This window comes from Bactrocera oleae, chromosome 5 (assembly GCF_042242935.1).
Source record: "Bactrocera oleae isolate idBacOlea1 chromosome 5, idBacOlea1, whole genome shotgun sequence".
NCBI lineage: Eukaryota > Metazoa > Arthropoda > Insecta > Diptera > Tephritidae > Bactrocera > Bactrocera oleae.
The window spans coordinates 56,213,534-56,232,655 of record NC_091539.1 but is presented as its reverse complement, the minus strand read 5'-3'; the positions used below and the strand labels follow the sequence as shown (position 1 = coordinate 56,232,655).

Here is a 19,122-nt window from a genome sequence, read left to right as displayed (position 1 = left end):
AAGTTAAAAATACAAACTACGAATTCAATAACATTTTAAAGTAATTTTTAGCTATTTCTACGTATAAACAGAGTTTTATTATTTTATTATATGTATTGGTACTTTTTGCAAACAAGATTTATTTAAACAAAAAAACTTTAAAGTCAGTCTGTTTACAAAAATAGTAGTGCCTATTTTGTTGAAGGAAAAACAGAAAAAAAATCACTTAACAATCAAAACTTTACATAGTAAATCTTTTCGATTGACTAACAATTGGTTGTACAACTTTTATTTTTTAATAAATTCAGGCATCGATGTTTCATAGATTCTATTAGATCCTGACAACCCTTCATGGGGATTTAAACATACGGCCTTTTGGCAACTAGCTAAAGTTGTGTACTACTTGATGGATTTGCTGTTGCAACAACTTGTTTAACATCTTCTCATAAGCTTGCGCTTGGATTCAGGTCCAGTGACTGGACCATGATGCCATTGATCAAATGTGTAGGACCGACACCAAAAAGCAAAGCAAGCCATACGATAATGCTTAGATCAAGATGTTTTAAAGTTTTGTAAGTGTACCTGGAATGATATTATGTGCTTGGTAGTGGACGGACATACCTTCTGGACCTTGTTCCTTTTTTTGCTTTCATCACTCCACAGCACGTTCCGTTATTTTGTAGACGGTCAAATAAAATTTTATTTTGCGAACTTTATTCTTGCAGCCACATGTTTTTTTTTTTTTAAAGAGGTATTTTCCGCGGACCCTTTATATTTAAACTGTTTTCAAATAATTTCCTACGATTTGTTGGTAGGCTTAAATAATTTTTTATCATTTTTGAAGATGCCTAGGGTTTGTTTTTTACATATCGTATAATCTGTCTGTCCTCTAATATGAATTTTTTACATTTCCCATATAATTTTTCGCTTTATCCCTCTATAGCTTCCTGTATGTTCTGTCTTGTTTCCTTAGCTTCACTACCAATTCACGCTACTTGATAGAACAATGTCTTCTTCTATACCCACGAAAAATGAAAAAGCACTGGGATTTCAATAAACTTTCATCAGAAAATTGTTGCATTACTTAAATACACTTACTTATCGCACTTACTTGACACATCTTTAAATAGAAGAAGCTGTTGCACTACTATTTTCATGAACACAACGGTATGTAGATATTATATGTATTTACCTAAGGAGATAGTTCGCTAAAGCATACGAATAATAAATATACTAGATAAAGATAAAGCATTCGCCTGACTTTGAAGAGTGACGAATCGAACAAGCAACTGTTATAAATAATATAGACTGCCATAATCCAATAGAGATGAAAGAGAAAGTGATTTATATCAGCTTAACAAAATTATGGGGCACAGCTTATGTAAAATTTTTAAGAAATCCTTTTCATATTTCGATAGATTATACCTTAAGAAACAACATAAATTTTTGACAACTTTCTAAAGTGTAGCCGTTCAGTTCAATCAATTATATCAGTTTAGCTTCAGAGGCGTTTTTTTTTTTCAAAACTACAAACTATAGAGACAAATCGATGATGGCTTCTTAATATTTTAGATATCAAGAAACAGTGTCTAACATGGAAATTTGGAAAACTTTTTGAACTACGTGGTTAATTAAGGACTAGTACATATAGATTTCCGCATTCGTAATGAAGAAGAAGCATTGAACTGACTAGAAAGGATATTATGTCGACGAAATTTCCATATGACTGATTGATGGCACAAAATTTTGATGATACAGCTTTTCCAGATTGGTTTCGCGGGTTGCCGTCTGTGCTGGCAGTGGATTATAGAAAAAATCAACCAAAATCTAAAAAAAAAAACACAGAAACGGTTAACGAATACAGCGACAATATGCCATTTCTCACATTTGACCCGAAGCAAAACACTTTTTCTTTTTTTTTAACTATTAATATTGCCTTCAAACAAGTTTCGTTTGAATCAATAAAAGATCGCTAATGATTAATTAATTTTTCTTTAAACTTATTACATGCCTAAGTTGAGATGGTGATCTCAGCTACGAATATCATCATCGCCGAAGCGAACATTTGATTTTTTGCGATAATTCCTACTCGACGAATTTTGAAATTACCAAAAAGTTTACGATATCATGACCTTGTGATTTTCTGAGGTCAAGCAAACAAGTTTCTTCTATAAAGAAAGTCTAATCTTTTGAGTCGTTTTATGCATTACAACAACTTTGGAAACATTTTATACTCTTTTTGTAGGATAAATGAATCATGTTTGACTCTTAATTAAACATTAGCTTCTGATTTAGCCCGAGCAGCTCTCGCAGCGTTTTCTAGTACAGGCTTGACCAAAGGATGTACGCAATCATTAAAATTGTTACATTTCACCAGCTACTTCATAAAAAACCAAAAGTCCGCCTTTTTAAATATACGTTCGACTTAGTCGGCAGAAAAATCTGCGATATTATCAAGTTACCCTCGTGCACAAACACACGTGCAAAAGAAAGTAAATATCAGTCTTTCTCAATAATTTTGCTTACATATGTTACTCTCAATATTTATTTACTATAATGTACTTGTGGTCACTTATAACAAGCCGTACGAAAATTTATTGCTTGGGCATACAAATTGGTGCTACCAACAACAAGTGTTATTTATCAGAAACCCTGCTCGCTTTCCGCCTGACTCGCTGCTGCAATTGCTGTCATTATTGCCATTTCGATGAGTGCCGCTCTAGAGTTGCCAATAATCGTCGTCGGGCACTTTGTCATCGACACTGAGCTAACAAATCTCGCGCCACCATAATCGTATAGCAATCATATTAATCACTACTTTGCTGTTGGTTTTGTTGTTGTACAAAAATTATTTTTGCTTGTTCTTTTGAATTAGTAATTGAGTGTTCAAATACAGACGATTAAATTACCCAACTGATGGACGGCAACAAATAACGGACTGACATTCAATTTTGACAATTACTTTTTACTCGCGAATTGTAAAAAGAATAGTAGAAACGTGAAATAAGACAAAAACATTCGTAAAAGCATTTCCGTTTTTCTAGCAATTTGAAAGTGATGAATTCAATCATTTTGTTGAGTTTCATTTGAATCACAGAACAGCGGCACTGAACGCTTAATGGAATCTTGTTAATACTGATTACAACGCTGATGCCATCAAAGTTAATAAAAAAGTGGCAATCTTCATACAAAAGTATAATATATACATATGTATCTATGTGTTTGTGAGACTAAAGCAAGTTTTTGTTTATTAAAATTAACTTCTCATCACCGGATGCTTAACAGATATCTCATTAGCGTTAACTACATGTATAAATATACATATATATATGTACTTCCCTTTAGTCAATTCTAACGAGATTTTAATTCATTATGTTTTCTTTTCTTTTAGGCGGAAAGTCTAATTGTTTAAGTACAAAATAAATAAGTCCTTGGGCAATTCATAAGCCAACAATAAACATGCGTCACTGAGAACCTGTCAGTTTACAGAGTGTTACTTGTCAGAGTATTAATCTTCCAGTCGTTATGAACGAAACTCTTAGTGATCATATAAAAAAAATGTTAGCATAAGTCCGAGAACAGTTTCACTTATGATAAAGTGTTACATAGGTTCTGGGTCTCGCAGAACTAGTCGGTTGAATATGTGATCTGAATACGGTAGAACATGGCATCGAAGGGCCCGGGTCTCAGAAATCTAGTAGGTAGAACATGAGATCGAAGGTTCCGCGTCCCGTTGATCAAGTCGGTAGAAATGAGACTTAACTTCAAGCTAATATAATTAAAGTTTACAAATTACGAAAATAATATTCACAAACCTATGGAGTGTGCTTCCAGATACTATACGTCAATAAAAGAGAAAGTTTGGAGGCACTGTCGATAATAAGAGTCTTGAGAACAATTACAAGTTTGGAAACTTATACAAGTTGGTCACATATTCCATATATTTGTACAAGAAGCAGCAGAACGACATAATCTCCATCTTGAGTAAAGTGTATGTTATAACGGTCCTCCTAGACCGAGTTTCTTCTTTTTTCAGTGAGCCACTTTTTGAGTTTTAGAAAGAGGAAAAAAAGAATACCCGTGCGGTCAGAACTAGTTCATAGCGTAACTTCTCCAATTTATCGATTAATTATGAGGCGCAAAGTTGATCGATGTTCAAAAAACCATCCGGCATCCATCGCTCACAAGGCTTTTTCACTTGTTAACAATGCGAATGATATGATCTACGTGATTTTTGGATTTGCCAATGACATTAATTAAGTCTGCCGATTTCATTTTACGGCGACCTAACGAAATTTTACGAATTTTCGCGATGTTACCGAATGTTGCTGGTGTTACCGAATTTTGCGGTCTTACTGAATAGGGTGCATTGAGTTCCGCACAAACATATACTGGTTGGTTGTTGAATTAAGCCATTAATTTTGCCTTCAGGAAGAATGTTTTATCAAAACACGGCACTTTTTGTAAACAAAAACACCACAGTTAGCGTTATTCCGAGCCCAATAACTAGAGGGTGATGGGTATAAAATATCATAAATCTTTGCAGTGTAGACATACTTGGTTTGTGGCGCGATCTCGAGGTTAAGCCAAACACTTTTCAGCCTCTGTAGTCTGTATAATTTTGAGGAATGTTGCCGAATTCGCAGTCCTCGGTCGGAAAAAAATCCGAGTACATTCCTCTTAAGTGGACCAGACTGCCGTAGAAATGACTTCATGGCATTTCAGTTATAGTTCCTAGTAATACTGATATCGTGATTCTAAAATTTGATCCTTAAGCCTATTTTTTATTCCAAATAAATTAGATAAATAATATTCTAGACATTTAAAGTCAATGAACATTAAAACAGCAGGGTTGCCAGCAGTTTGCAAAAAAATAACAGTAGTTTACAGCTATTTCCAATTCAAACTTACCACACTGTCTACTACTACTTCTAAAAAATTCAGCTTAGCTCAGCCGACCGAACTTCTTATACCCAAGGGGGGATGAGTATACGTTCATGCAGAGCTTTAATTGTCGCCTTTACATTCGAATCGGTATTGAACGACGCCGAGGCCAGGGTCAAAAATCACTAGCGCACAAGCACACAAACACACACGCATGGGCGTGTGTATGCATGAATGGCAACGAGTATTGTGTTACGTCTATCACAAAGTCAGCTGCCATTTGGCTAAGGTGACATTGAAATGCGCAAAGCAACAACAAAACCAACAATGGCAAATGCAAAAACGGCGAGTAGTAAAAGCGGCATGAATGATAGAATGAAACGAAAGTGCGGAGAATTGAATGGAAAGATGACCAGTTGATGGTCATGTCATCAGCAAATAACAGCACAGCAACAAACACGATAGCAGAAACCAGTGAAAAGCCAAGGCAGGCAGGCAGGCAGGCAAGTGGAGCGGAAGTACGGCTGTAGCGGTGGTGTGCTGTTGCAAGTGCGTCTTAAACTCCGCAACTGGGCTGCAGCATAGTGTCACAGTGAGTCAAAAGTAATGGCATTTTGTGACACGTAAACTGACGAACGGAACTACCGGCGTGCACACACACTCAAATAGGTTTGGCAGCTTTTTATTCAGTGCTTTTGGAGCAACAACCAGTTGGCGTTGGTAATGCTGCACACACGTCCAGTGTTAATTCCTGTTGTCATATGACTCGCTGCCCTTTCATGCTTTCGTCCGCCGTCGACGAAGTTCGGTTGGCAAGCACTGTGTGGCAGTTCGTTGAGAGACACTTTTTGTGATAAAACTCGTTGACATATGCAAGCACGCATGAGCTCGGCGCTCCGCACAGCAAATGAAAAGGCATACAATTTTCATTTAATACCACACAATTGGCTTTCAGGCTTTGTTGCTGGGCGCAAATGTGTCCACATACATACATACATGCATACTTACATACATACATTTATTTAGTTTGGCAATTTTCGCGTTCTGCTCACTCGACAGCCGAGTAAGCATGCAATGCCACCGTATTTTGTGGGATATGTTTTATTTGCTATTCATTTTTTATTTGTTTTAGGTAGATTTTTTTTCCATCGGTTACAATACCATCACTGTTGTTTTAATTGTTTTATGACATACTCTTGGCGTTCAGTACTAATTTTTTACTGTCGTATTGTATATCTGCTCACTGGTTTAGTCATCGGTTCGGGTGCTGGCTGCCCGTGTAATTGCGACAAGAGAAGTGTAGGAACGTTTTCGATGCGGTCATTGTAGCAAAATGAAATCAAACGACCAAAAACGATACTAAATTCTTATCAGTATTGGCAAATTAGCCTTTACCTTGGATTATATGAATGTGTGCTATGGAACAGTAGTAGTATTAGTCATTTTACAGTTGTATATGCAATTTCGATAAGATATACATATGTAACTGGGTTTAGCCTTTCTTTGGTTATTCTTTAGATTTCTGTGATGAAATAGACATACAAGTATGTAAGGGAGTATTCAAAACGGTCTTAAAAAAATCATATAGCATTAGAAAACTATTTTATTTTTGATTGGAAAAGCTTAGTTAAATTCATGAATTGAATATATATATTTTATTGAGTCTATAACAATATTCGTGCGGTTTGCCACGAATTGGCGTATTTTAGTAATTATTCCATTGTTGCAATATTCCGAACATGCGTTGAAAATCTACTGTCCTTATGCGTCTTTTTCAGTATATGTTATTCATTTGAAGCGTAAACAATAATTTTTTTCTTTTCACTCAAATATGTCGAGTTTCGTGCCTGAAAAAATTTGATTTCGCGAGCAGTTCTTCATTACTTTCATATTAACTTTATGGTGAACATGCGCAGCGTAGCGAACGTGCCAGAAGTCATTCGCACGATTTGCTGATTTTGGCTTGATAGACGAAGATTGTTCCGGGCGGCTAAAAACGTTTAAATATGAGGCACAGGAAGCATTACTCGATGAAGATTGTTGTCAAACACAAGAAGAGCTCGCTCTTTGGGAGCCATTCAGGCAGCCATTACGGAATTTGCGATTGCGAGGTAATAACTATTTATTATAACAATGCCAAGTCTTATGTTGCAAGACTGGTTAAAAACTACTACTATTTGGAAAACATCGGCTGGGGGGTTTTGCCTCAACCGCCTTATTGATCAAAACTTGCACCTCCTGATTATCATTTCTTACGGTCGATGCAGAACGCCACTTGAATACGGTTCACAAGATTCAAAAGGTATCAAAAATTAGCTTGAATCATTCTTTGCCGCTAAGTCGAGGCGGTTCTTTAGGATGGAATCCACAAATTGCCAGAAAGATGGGAAAATGTCAGGCTATATAGTCACTTAAAACTTTAAACTGATTTTTTTCGAAACCATGTTATCAAAATCCGTTGTCAAGATTTCGCGCGAACTACTCAACTAATCTTAATGAAATTTTACACAGGTCTTTGAGACATAATTTACAAGGTCTTGAACAAAGTTTTTTTTTCAATTACTACAATTAAAAGAAATGTGGCGAAATTTTCCCCCAAATTTTAAATTTTTTTTGCGAAAACGTCTGCCAAAACTACAATTTTTACTTTCGTCAAATACCTACTTTGTGGTCTTAATTAAAACATTCTTTTTTTTTTCTTTTTCTTTCAGATGATCCTGTAAGAAGTTCAGTTGTCAACGCGAAGGCACACCTTTTCTGAGATACTGCCGGAAATAACGTCGTAATGACCTCGTTTTGAATATTTTCCTATGAAAATTTCACAAAATCTTTGTAAAATATGTATGTAAATATTAGAGCTTTTGGTATTCGACTATTTGACTGACCGGATTAAGCGGATAGGGCATTATTCAAATAGTCATAAGTCGTCCACTATTCGATTAACCGTTCATTTTCGACTATCCGGTTAACCGTTCGTGGTGGACTATTCGAACAGTAAGCGTTTATTCATTTTCTTATTCGAATAGCCGTTTTACTGAGAGTATTATTCGGTTAATATTTATACAAACGGTTACAAACCGGTTATTCGAATATTTTTAAGAGCCGTAGTACATAAGTATATTTGGAATATTAAACTGTTTTAATGAAATATTTAATTTTTTAAATGAAAAAAAAAAATTATTGAAAACAGGCTGTTTTTTGCGCAAGTAACCCCTTAACTAAACGTTCATATTTGAAAAAAAATCAAAACCGCATGAATATGGTTATAGACCTAATATTAAAATATGTAAATACAAAAAAAAATGTGGCATGCCTTACTGGATATTTTGGCAGTTTAGCAAGCTTTTCAACAAGTAAAAATACTTACATAAGTATTTAGGTAATATTCAAGGCTCATCAAATTTCGAAATTTGATACAATTGCTAATTCTTTATTGATCTTTGACAGACATAAAAACTTTTTTCGAAAAAATCAGCGAAAAATAAAATTTTAACACCGGAAAATAAATTTTTATCGAACGACAAGCATGTAAGCCAATTTGATCTAGCCGAATCCGTAAATAGTAATAATATACATACATACATATGTACCTTTTTGTGTATTTATGTATATTTTAAATTGCTTTTTCATAGCCCTTTCAGTTATGTCAATATTTTCAATTCCAATATTTATTTAGTATAATTAATAATAATTATTGCACTTGCCACTTCTGTTTGTCGATTCGATTTGCATACATACACACATATATACACATACATACTTTAAACATCTGCGCTTTGTTTGCAATTTGCCATTTTCTCTGTAATTGATTTTTCAGATGTTATTACATTTGTTATTGTTTCTCAATGTTATTGTAACTGCTGTAGTCACTTCTGTTATTGTTACAGTTACTGTTTTCTGTTCTATGGGCGTATTTATATATATACTCGTCTGTGTGTTTATAGATAGTACAAATGCTTTAGCCATGGTTTCGATTTCCATTATTTCCTCAATAAATAAATAAATATGTATGTATGTATGGATTGTGCTCAGTTTGTGGCAATGTGTTGTCGGGCAGTTTGTTAGCTGATTCACTATCTAACATTTCAACCGACTAGGCATACATCCATACACACAGGTTGGTTGAAAAGTTTGTTGGCCTCACCAAGAAATAGCATCATAATTAGCATTTATGAAGTGTTGAATTTCGGGCTGGTGAATTTAAATGTGGTCGTACTAGGCTTAAAGGCGATCCACTCGAAGGAACCGCCAAAAACCGCAACCACACTAGAAATCATTGAGCAAGTTCATATTATTGTTAGTCAAGATCCAAGTTTGACTAAGCATGAAATTGCTAATACCATCTCAGACGAACGAGTACTTCATATTTTACATGAAGAATTACATATAAAAAAGCTGTTTGGAGAGTTAGTGCCGCACACGTTAACAATCCAATTAAAACTGGATCGAAAAGAAATTTCTCAGCATAATTTGGAGCGTTTTAAGCAGAATAAAAGCGATCTCTTGCGTCGTTTTATAACTATGGATGAGACTTGGATCTACCATCATGATCCTAAATTGAAACAAGAACGTTTACAGTGGACTGAAGCTGGTTGTTCATCTCCAAAGCAGGTGAATGCACAACGATCAGTAAAGGAGGTTATGGCATCAGTTTTTTGCGATGCAAAAGGAATTTTGTTGATCGATTATCGGCAGAAAAATAAAACAATTAACTCTGAATAGTATTGCAGCCTTTTGAAACAGCTGGATGAAAAAATTCGTGTGAAAAGACCTGGTTTGCAGCACAAAAAAGTCATACTGCATCAAAACAATGCACCTGCTCACAAAGGTATTTTAACAATGACAAAATTCAACGAATTACAGTACGAATTGCTTAAGCATCCATCGTATTCACCAGATTTGGCTCCCAGCGACTACTACCTCTTCAGAAACCTGAAACAATTCCTACGTAGAAAGCGTTTTTCGTCGAATGAAGAACTATTACAGCCGAGGACGGGAATTTTGCAGAGCTTCCGGAAAGTCACTATAGGGATGGCATAAAATTTTTGGTAGATCATTGGAATAAGTGTATTAAAGTTAAGGGAGATTATATTGAATAATAAATATAAAGGAGAATATATTAAATAATAAATATATTTCGTACCAAAAATTTTACTTTTTCATGTTGAGCGCAGAAACTTTTCAACCAGCCTGTACATATGTACATGGTGTTGGGCAAAATACAAAATGAGGAAAATTGCTAAAAACATCCTTTTTTGTTTGTGGTTATTATTGCTGTTGACATTTTCGCAAAATTGTTTTATTTTTCATTTTGTTTTGTCATTTTTTTTGTAGTTTATAAACACGACTGTTGCTCTCATATTTTGCCACTGTTGCTATAACAAAGCAGTCAACAATTAACATAGTTGTTGTCATGTTATCGTTTGTCTTGCTTAACAATGGTTAATGGATAAAAAAATACACCAACACACACACACAAACATACTTTGAATATATGTAATCATGTATTTTTTATATTGTCGTGCATTTTACTTTTGTTGTTGTCATTTTTTTTTTTGCGCCGTTGACACATAAATTTATTGTCTTTTTACTTATTTTTGCCACTTTGCCCCACTGTTGGCTTCATAATTACATACCATATATAAATTTGCACTTATCCGGATAATAATCAGCATGAGTCGATATAATTAAATGTTTTACTATTTAACATACACAAAGTGGATCAGAGTGAATCAGTTCTACCTGCAAACATACATATATGTATGCACGGGTGAGTAAATGAAAAAAGTATTATATTTTCAATGTTACATACAAGTATTTATGTGCTACTAAGTGGACAGGTGCTGCTCTAACATCTGAAGCACGTACTTAACTGAGTAGTAACAAAATAACTGATGATAATAAAATTTAATATTATTTTTTTTGCTTCCCAAATAATTATAATAGACAGGGTTGTTTAACAAATATTATATAAATTCATACAGGTTGGTGGAAAAGTTTCTGCGCTCGAAAAATACCATTTTTGGTACGAAATATCTTTATTATTTAATATATTCTCCTTTATATTTATTATTCAATATAATCTCCCTTAACTTTAATACACTTATTCCAATGATCTTCCAAAAATTTTTTGCCATTCCTATAGTGACTTTCCTGAAGCTCTGCAAAATTGCCGTCCCCGCCTGCAATAGCTTCTTTATTCGACGAAAAACGCTTTCTACGTAGGAATTGTTTCAGGTTTCTGAAGAGGTAGTAGTCGCTGGGAGCCAAATCTGGTGAATACGATGGATGCTGAAGCAATTCGTACTTTAATTCGTTGAATTTTTTAATGTTAAAACACCTCTGTGAGACAATGCTGTCTTGATGAAAAATGATTTTTTTGTGTTGAGAACCAAGTCTTTTCTCACGCATTTTTTCATCCAGCTGTTTCAAAAGACTGCAATACTATTCAGAGTTGATTGTTTTATCTTTCTGTCGATAATCGATCAACAAAATTCCTTTTGCATCGCAAAAAACTGATGCCATAACCTCCTTTGCTGATCGTTGTGACTCCACCTGCTTTGGAGCTGAACAACCAACTTCAGACCACTGTAAACGTTCTTGTTTCAATTTTGGATCATGATGGTAGATCCAAGTCTCATCCATAGTTATAAAACGACGCAAGAGATCGGTTTTATTCTGCTTAAAACGCTCCAAACTATGCAGAGATATTTGTTTTCGATCCCGATTTTGTTGGATTGTTAATGTGTGCGGCACTAACTCTCCATGTAAAATATGAAGTACTCGTACGTCTGAGATGCCTATGGCATTAGCAATTTCATGCTTAGTCAAACTTGGATCTTCACTAACAATATTATGAACTTGCTCAATGATTTCTGGTGTGGTTGCGGTTTTTGGTCGTCCAAAATTCAACATTGCTTTTTAAGGTGAGGACAGGACTTTTTATACACTTCTATCAATTGTTCATAAATTTGCTTTGTTTTTAAACCTTGCCAAACATAGAATCTAATCACTGTGCGATTTAAATTAATTGACAGAATGACTTGTAACTTTGCATGTGTTCTCACGACAGATGTACCAACTTGAGAAAAACGATATTTGGAGCTAATAGTGATATTTCTTGATGAGAGCAGAAACTTTTCAACCGACCTGTATATGGTATATGGAACTTCAGCCGGGTTTTTATATCTTATAAGCAGTTTATTGGTGAGAAATCAGCTTTTTGGGGACGTGTTTAAAATTTCAGATCAATATCTGAAAAACTGAGAGATTAGCTTGCGTATATACAGACAAACGGACATGGCTAAATCGAGTCAGCTCGTCACGTAGGAGTCAGCTCGTCACGTAGGAGTTTAAGTGGGGAAAACAAATTTAGAAATCTCCGAAACTATTTAATGAAAGTTTTATATTAGAACAACAATAATAAGCGGTAATCAAAATTATTAATAAATAAAATTATCAATAAATAAACAACAGAACTCAAAGATAAGCAGTTTTTGATGACTAATAATATGGGAAATTATACCGAAATGAGGTGAAATAAAAATATTGAAGGGTGTCCGAGAAAGTAATAATATGTTTATATTTTCTCCGATATTATATATATCCAAAAAGCGTATATAAATAAAAATGCAACAAAAGAGCGTGCAATACGCGAAATAGTTGGGAAAATTATGTCAGAACTAGCAAAAAGCAAGAAAATGAAAAAGATCAAAAGTAAACATATGTATGTATGTGAGCTTGTGCTAGTTCAAAAATGCGGTTCCCGAGAAACTGCATACAAGTATACATATACATATATATAAAATAATAAAACAAAACATGCGTGAAAAATACCCTGGCAAAAGCAATGTTACAATAAACCCGTGATAATGACTTCATGCAATGTCTAGCTAAGCGAGATAAAAAATAGTAGCAAGTTGAGTATTTTTAGTTACTATTGTAGTGAAACTATGCTATCATTCCTACGTACATATGTTGGTATGTATATGTGAATGTATATAGAAATAAATGATTGTGGTTGGGTGGCTATTAATCATAGCTAAAATAGTTTAAGATTTCAGACGGAATTTTTCTAATGCAACTGCTGATAGGTTAAGCATTACGTATATATGAGTATTTACATACATATATATATACTTATATATAATATATATACAGATATTTATATATACATATACTTATGTATGCGTGTTGTATTAAAACAATAGAAAAAAACGGTTGCACAGAAGCTATAATATCTTTCACAAGTACTAAAGATTTCAAACAAGAACTTGATTTGGATCGGTCATTTTATATGACAGTTATATCTTATAGTGTTCTGATCGCAACAATTTCTTAGCAGATTGTACCATTACCTTGAAAAATAAACTGAGCCAAATTTCATAAAAATATATCAACCAATAAAAAAGTGTTTTATACAAAGGCCTGATTTTGATCTAACAGTTTTTATGGTAGCTATATGTTATAGTATTCTGATCGCAACAATTTTTTCGGAGATTCTTTCGCTGCCTTGGAAATTAATTCATGCCAAATATTGTGATTATACATATCTAGTTAAATAAAAAAGTTTTCCACACCCAAGGCATAATTTTGATAGTTCAGTTTGTATGTTCAGGGTATAAAGATTTATGTATAATAAAAAAAATTTTTTTTAGAAAGGGAAGCCTTAACTTTTGACAGCAATTTTTTTGCATTTTGAAGATTATTATCAAAAGTAAACTAAAGCCATATATGTACATACATGCATATAGTCAAAATATGAATAAAGAATAAATATGCTTATGTAAATGAAAATGTTTTATGACATTTGAAAACTTTAGGAATTGAGTGCCATACAAATATTACTTAAGAAATTCTGCAAAATTAATTTAGCGCATATAACGGTTTCTCAATGCACATACTCCATAACGCAATTTTCCACATACGGCCATTAGCCGGATGCCAAAGTAAGCTGCTCCACTCCTTTTGTGCCTTTTATGGACAAGCATAAGCAGACAGACACGCAGACTGTGTGTCTCATTGCACGCTAGAACGCGCAGACGTGGCCTGATGCAGCAGTTGAGCAAATATAGAAATGTGAAAGCAAAAAGTGCGTACTGCACTTGATGATATACGATCTCTTATACCGATTCACATTTTGGCATTTACTACAGTCGTCATACCACTTTAGTTGCACCAGACACTGGCAGTCTTTTTTTTTGTATGTATTATTTTTTTTTTTTTTTTTAATTTCTATTGATGATTGCAAAGACGACATTTTGGCTGCGCCAAAATAACGAGACCTCAAGCAAAATCAAGTACATACATAGACACACATTTATTTTACGAGTATATGCCGCCATACAGTTTTATTTACTATGCGGAGTGTTGACTACAAATGATAATGAAAAGACAGACAAACTTTTACAAATAAAATTTTTCTTTCTTTGTTCACAAGACGATGTAAATATTTGATATAATGCCTATTTACCATGTGTATGTATTATAATATATGTACATATATATATTTGATTGCTGTGTTATGGTTATAGTATCGGTGTAGCATTAAACCTAGAATGAAAGTACGAGCATTTACTCAATTATAGACATATGCATAGATACATACTTATGTACTTTATAATTATGTATAGAGCAGATATTTTATGTAGCAACACCAACAGCTCGACGCCCATTAGCAATTTTTGTATTTACCTAACTTAATTAGTTTAATATCCAAATTTTTACTATGTAAATATGCAATACTTATCGGCACAAATATTTTTGTATAATTAAATTTATTAATAGACATGAAAATATATCGATTAAGTACACCACTGAGTGGATTAGAATTGTACTTGTGCTGAAGAATTATAATTATTACACAAGAAAAACGGCATTTCAGCTATATGCTATAGTGCTCGGATCAGGAAGTTTTTTTCGGACATAGAAGCGTTGCCTTGACAAGAATCTATGCCAAATTTCGTTAAGATTTCATATTACATTAAAAAAAATGTTGATACAAAAAATAAATTTGATTGTTCCGTTTGTATGGAAGCTATTTGCTAAAGTTGTCCAATATCGACGCTTCCGACAAATAAGTAGCTTCTTTGGAAGAACAGGACAAAATTTCAGAGCGATATCTCAAAAATTGAGGGGCTAAGCCGCGTATATACAGACAGACGGACATGGCTAAATCGACACAGCTATACCTAACATATATTTTATAGGTATAAAAAGAATTGCATTTGGGAAATACGAGCCTTTTTGTTTACAAAAGTTGTTTATTGTATTTTTCGTACCTAAAAAATTATCTTTTTGTATTCGATTCGATTAAGTGATGTAATTATTATTCATAATTTATATAAGAAATTATAAGAATTATATGTAATGAATATTTATAACTTATATATGAACACATAATAATTGAATATAGCTATATACTTACGGATAGAAAAAGAAGAGGAACGTCGTGGATAACAGTAGAATCCAGGCAAATGTAGCAGGAATGTAGCGAGTCTTCATGTCGCATTTGGGCATTCTGTTACTAAACTAATAGAATTATTTTTTTTTCCACTTGATGACAACGGATTTTTTACACAAACAAACGTTGAAATTATAGAGGAGTTATGAGGTAACAGCTGTTGATTTTAAGTAAAGCGGCAATTGTTGCATTAGAAAAATTGGAAGCGCAAAATAAATATATGAATATACGGTTGTAAAAACACTTTAGTTACAGCAACAAAGATAAAAGTTCGCTTTCTAATATGATTTCAACAGATGATGTTTAAATTATGACAGAAAAATTTGTAGATGAGTTAATATATAGGAGAGAAAATTTCATTTAGGAAGATCTGCATATACACTTTCCAATATATTTATTTCTAGATCAATTAATATTTGAAATTTGTTTAATTTTTTTATAAAAAGGTTTATGTTTGTACACATTTACTAACCGTATTAGAAAATTTTGTATATTTTTTATTTACACAAACTTTTTTCGACTAAACCGGATTGCACTTCACCCCGCCGTTTGCAATATTAGCATACCACTTTGTTGTCCGACGCGCACCGCACGGCTATTTAACAATTCTCATACGTCAATCGCTGGTTGTCGCCTTTTTTGTATTTTTTATTTTTTGCCTGACTTTTTGTGTATTATATATTTAAAGCTTTTATTTTGTATTTCAATTCAGCTTTTTAAATTCTACACTTTCCACTACTTTCGCTTTAACTACACATAACACTTTAAGCAATTTGCCATTGCCGCACATTGCCCTTGCGAAACATGGCAAATGATGCACTTCCAATTTTCATTTTTTTTCGCTTCGCTTATTGAATTTTCCAACTATTTAACTTATGTCTTTGCCTGCCATTGTCTAACTATGCACTTGAACCGTATAAAATGGCAACGATTCTTAAGATATAAAACTATAAAAACATATTTGTTGGAATTTCACATTGCTGGATATACTCTTTCTCCTTGAAAATGACCACGGACGACGAGTCTCCTTCACGTATATACGCTAGGCAACCAACAGCGAGTTTTTCTTCAACCGTGTCGCTATACCTTGCAGCTGAATGCGCTATTAGAAATTCTAAAATTACACCGCCGCATAGACCAAAGCTTTTTTCTTACAATTTTTTAATTATTACACACAATATGAGCGTTATTATTAATATATATAAAATTGTTCGCGTTTTTCGTACAATTTATTTATTAATTTAAAGAATTTTCACAACGCTCCATATTCACACGCATTCGCTCGATCGCTCGTTTTCGTACAATTTCTTCAAATCTCAAATTTGTTTGCCACTCCGGTTGTAGAGCTGCAATTTGCCGTATGTACAAAATATTCAACGAATCGTCAAATAGAACGAGTGAAAAGGAACTCATAATAGCTGTATTCACTATCCAATTGGATAAACATTTTTTTTTCTAATATGTTATAACCATACCTAAATGTTAAATGAATTCATAGATAAGATATAAATAACCAATATATTTTTTTATATAAAAGGCTTATTAACGGAGGAAGTACTTTTTAATTTAATGTGTTCAACTTTAGAAATTATAAACAGTATACTTGTTTTAACATTATTAATTATAAAATATTTTTACATTGCAATTTTTCAAGTTAAAATATTTAAACAATTAGAAAATCACAAATCTTGTGACATTTAAGTCAAACGCAACCACTCTGCTTCGTTGAGTTTTGACAGCAATACAACATATTGATTTTTTGTTTTGTTTAAGGTCTCTATATATAAAAGTGAAATTAATTCTCAAAACACTGAAAATTCTCAAGAAAACTTAATATTATAGAAGTTCTTTGAATTTCTTTATCAATATTTAATATTCTCCCTTCCAATACGAATTTAAATATACAATATTTATGTTAAAACAGCATACTTTACTTATTCGCTTACATCTGTTTACTACAATAAATATTTGTGTACAGGCGTCTTAACGGCATGGTCAGCTGTCATATGGTGGTACTCGGCATTTAGCGGCCATTTTCGACGAATCTTCGTTTTCTGTTTACATCGTTGAAGTTAAAGCAGTAAATTTCGAAAAACTTGCAATTTAATTACCAAAAAATTAGCAAATTATCTTAAATACTGTATAAAATAGTGGAAAATGTCGCGTAGTGTTCGAGCGGAAACTCGTAGCCGAGCTAAAGATGACATCAAACGTGTTATGAATGCAGTGGAAAAAGTGAGACATTGGTAAGATGGCCTCCACCAGCTAATAGTAAAATGTGCCAATTATTTTTGAAACTAAATTTGAAATTATAGGGAAAAGAAATGGGTTACAATTGGCGATACGACTATGAAAATTTACAAATGGGTGCCCATATCGAATTCAGAAAAGAAAAAAGTGAGCAGCGTTAATAAGAGTGATAAGGAGAATTCACAGAAAGGCACGCCAACACCACCTCAAATAACGCCCTACGCCGGTCTGACTGCGGAAGATTCGAACACCTGTGAGTCGAAGCACACAAACTGATGAGTTCAAATGTTTGCATTCGAATTGATTTTCTTAACTTCAATAAATTAATAATTACATATAATAATTATACTATTAGACATTAAAAAACAATTTTTTCACTGTTTCGCAGGTTTTTCTATGGTGAGCGATTCCCAAGGTGCCACAGAATTTGTTTCTAGCATGCCATTTTCTGAGGATTCCAACTCACAAGGCAGTGAAGGCCCGGTGAAAAGACTAAAAACTAGTGATTAATTATAATATACACTGTAACTAAACATGTTCGTATCGCATCCGCTGCAAAACGCAATCAGTCACACTCGAAAATCAAGCAATTTTCAAGAATTGAAATTAATTTATGTTATTGAAGGAAAAACTAAAAAAAAAAAAAAAAAAAAAATAGAAAAAATTAACTCCCATGGATATTTTGTACTCTGCGGTGTAGTATTGTATTTGTGTAAATTAAATAACGCATACAAATACTTTCTACTACGCTGAGCTACTGCTGCTAACTAATTAATTTTAAGCAATTTATTATATTAAATAATTTAATTTACTTACATATGTATATGAAATGTGCGCCTAGCTTAGTCATCATTACTGTAGTATTAAGTGGAATCCTTCTCCAAAATTTGTAATTTATATAAAAAAAATACACTTTCTCTGTGCAAGTGTTATGGAGAAGGAGTGTGTGCACACGGAGAACTCGTAACAATCGTATTAATAGTGTTGATTATGATGAAGACATTTTCATTGTATTGTATTTTATTTTATTTTATTTTTTTTCTTAGTTAATGGTAGTGTGCGAGCAGACAATTGCATTAAAGGTCCGCATTAAATAAAAATACTATAAAAATATACCTACAAAAATAAAATATCACGCAATGGCGGTGATCGTGCACATTGTACGGTTAACGCAATGAGGCTGTCTGAAGGCACGTACGTAACTTAAAACCTGCATATTTCGAGTCTCCGTCAATTGAATAAAATCAATATTAATTTATTAAAGTTTGTATTAAAGATTACATATTTGCTCTAAGAAAAAAAAGACGTTTTAATTTTATATTTTCTTGGAAAAATATAGGTAATCAAGGTAATTACAGTACAGTAGTTAACATTCTCGGATTTATAGCCAAGTTTGAAAACTTTCAATTCAAAATTTTTTAATTATAAAATTATATTTTGTTAACTCTAAAACAATTTCTTTTTTAATTCCTAATTATATGATTGGAAAGTAAATTTTTAATCCCGCATTTGGGGTTAAATCTTTTTTCAATCCGGTATTTGATATG

General features: G+C 33.2%; 2 protein-coding genes and 1 long non-coding RNA gene across 6 annotated transcripts in view; 2 read left to right on the top strand and 1 right to left on the bottom strand.

The window, feature by feature from the left end:
• The window catches only part of Zdhhc8 (zinc finger DHHC-type containing 8), a 93,014-nt gene extending 76,381 nt beyond the window's left edge, over positions 1 to 16,633 (bottom strand). For 3 of the 4 annotated variants that reach the window (XM_036376193.2, XM_070109689.1, XM_070109688.1), the window contains exon 1: positions 15,290 to 16,633. In XM_036376193.2, coding sequence (XP_036232086.2) covers positions 15,290 to 15,381 — 92 coding nt within the window. In that variant the 5' untranslated portion in view covers positions 15,382 to 16,633. The remainder of the gene's footprint in view (positions 1 to 15,289) is intronic. The other variant, XM_014230158.3, reaches the window with a different exon arrangement.
• On the top strand, positions 6,636 to 8,011 carry LOC138857490 (uncharacterized). The gene is made up of 2 exons (XR_011396612.1): positions 6,636 to 6,974; positions 7,575 to 8,011. It is a non-coding gene; the product is annotated as an uncharacterized lncRNA (long non-coding RNA).
• Positions 16,634 to 17,296: 663 nt separating the features above from the next.
• BCL7-like (chromatin remodeling complex subunit BCL7B-like protein) lies at positions 17,297 to 18,878 on the top strand. Its single transcript, XM_036376210.2, has 3 exons — positions 17,297 to 17,571; positions 17,641 to 17,828; positions 17,964 to 18,878. The coding sequence occupies exons 1-3, from the start codon at positions 17,483 to 17,485 to the stop codon at positions 18,083 to 18,085; spliced, it is 399 nt and encodes a 132-aa protein (XP_036232103.1). The 5' UTR covers positions 17,297 to 17,482; the 3' UTR covers positions 18,086 to 18,878.
• Positions 18,879 to 19,122: the final 244 nt, after the last annotated feature.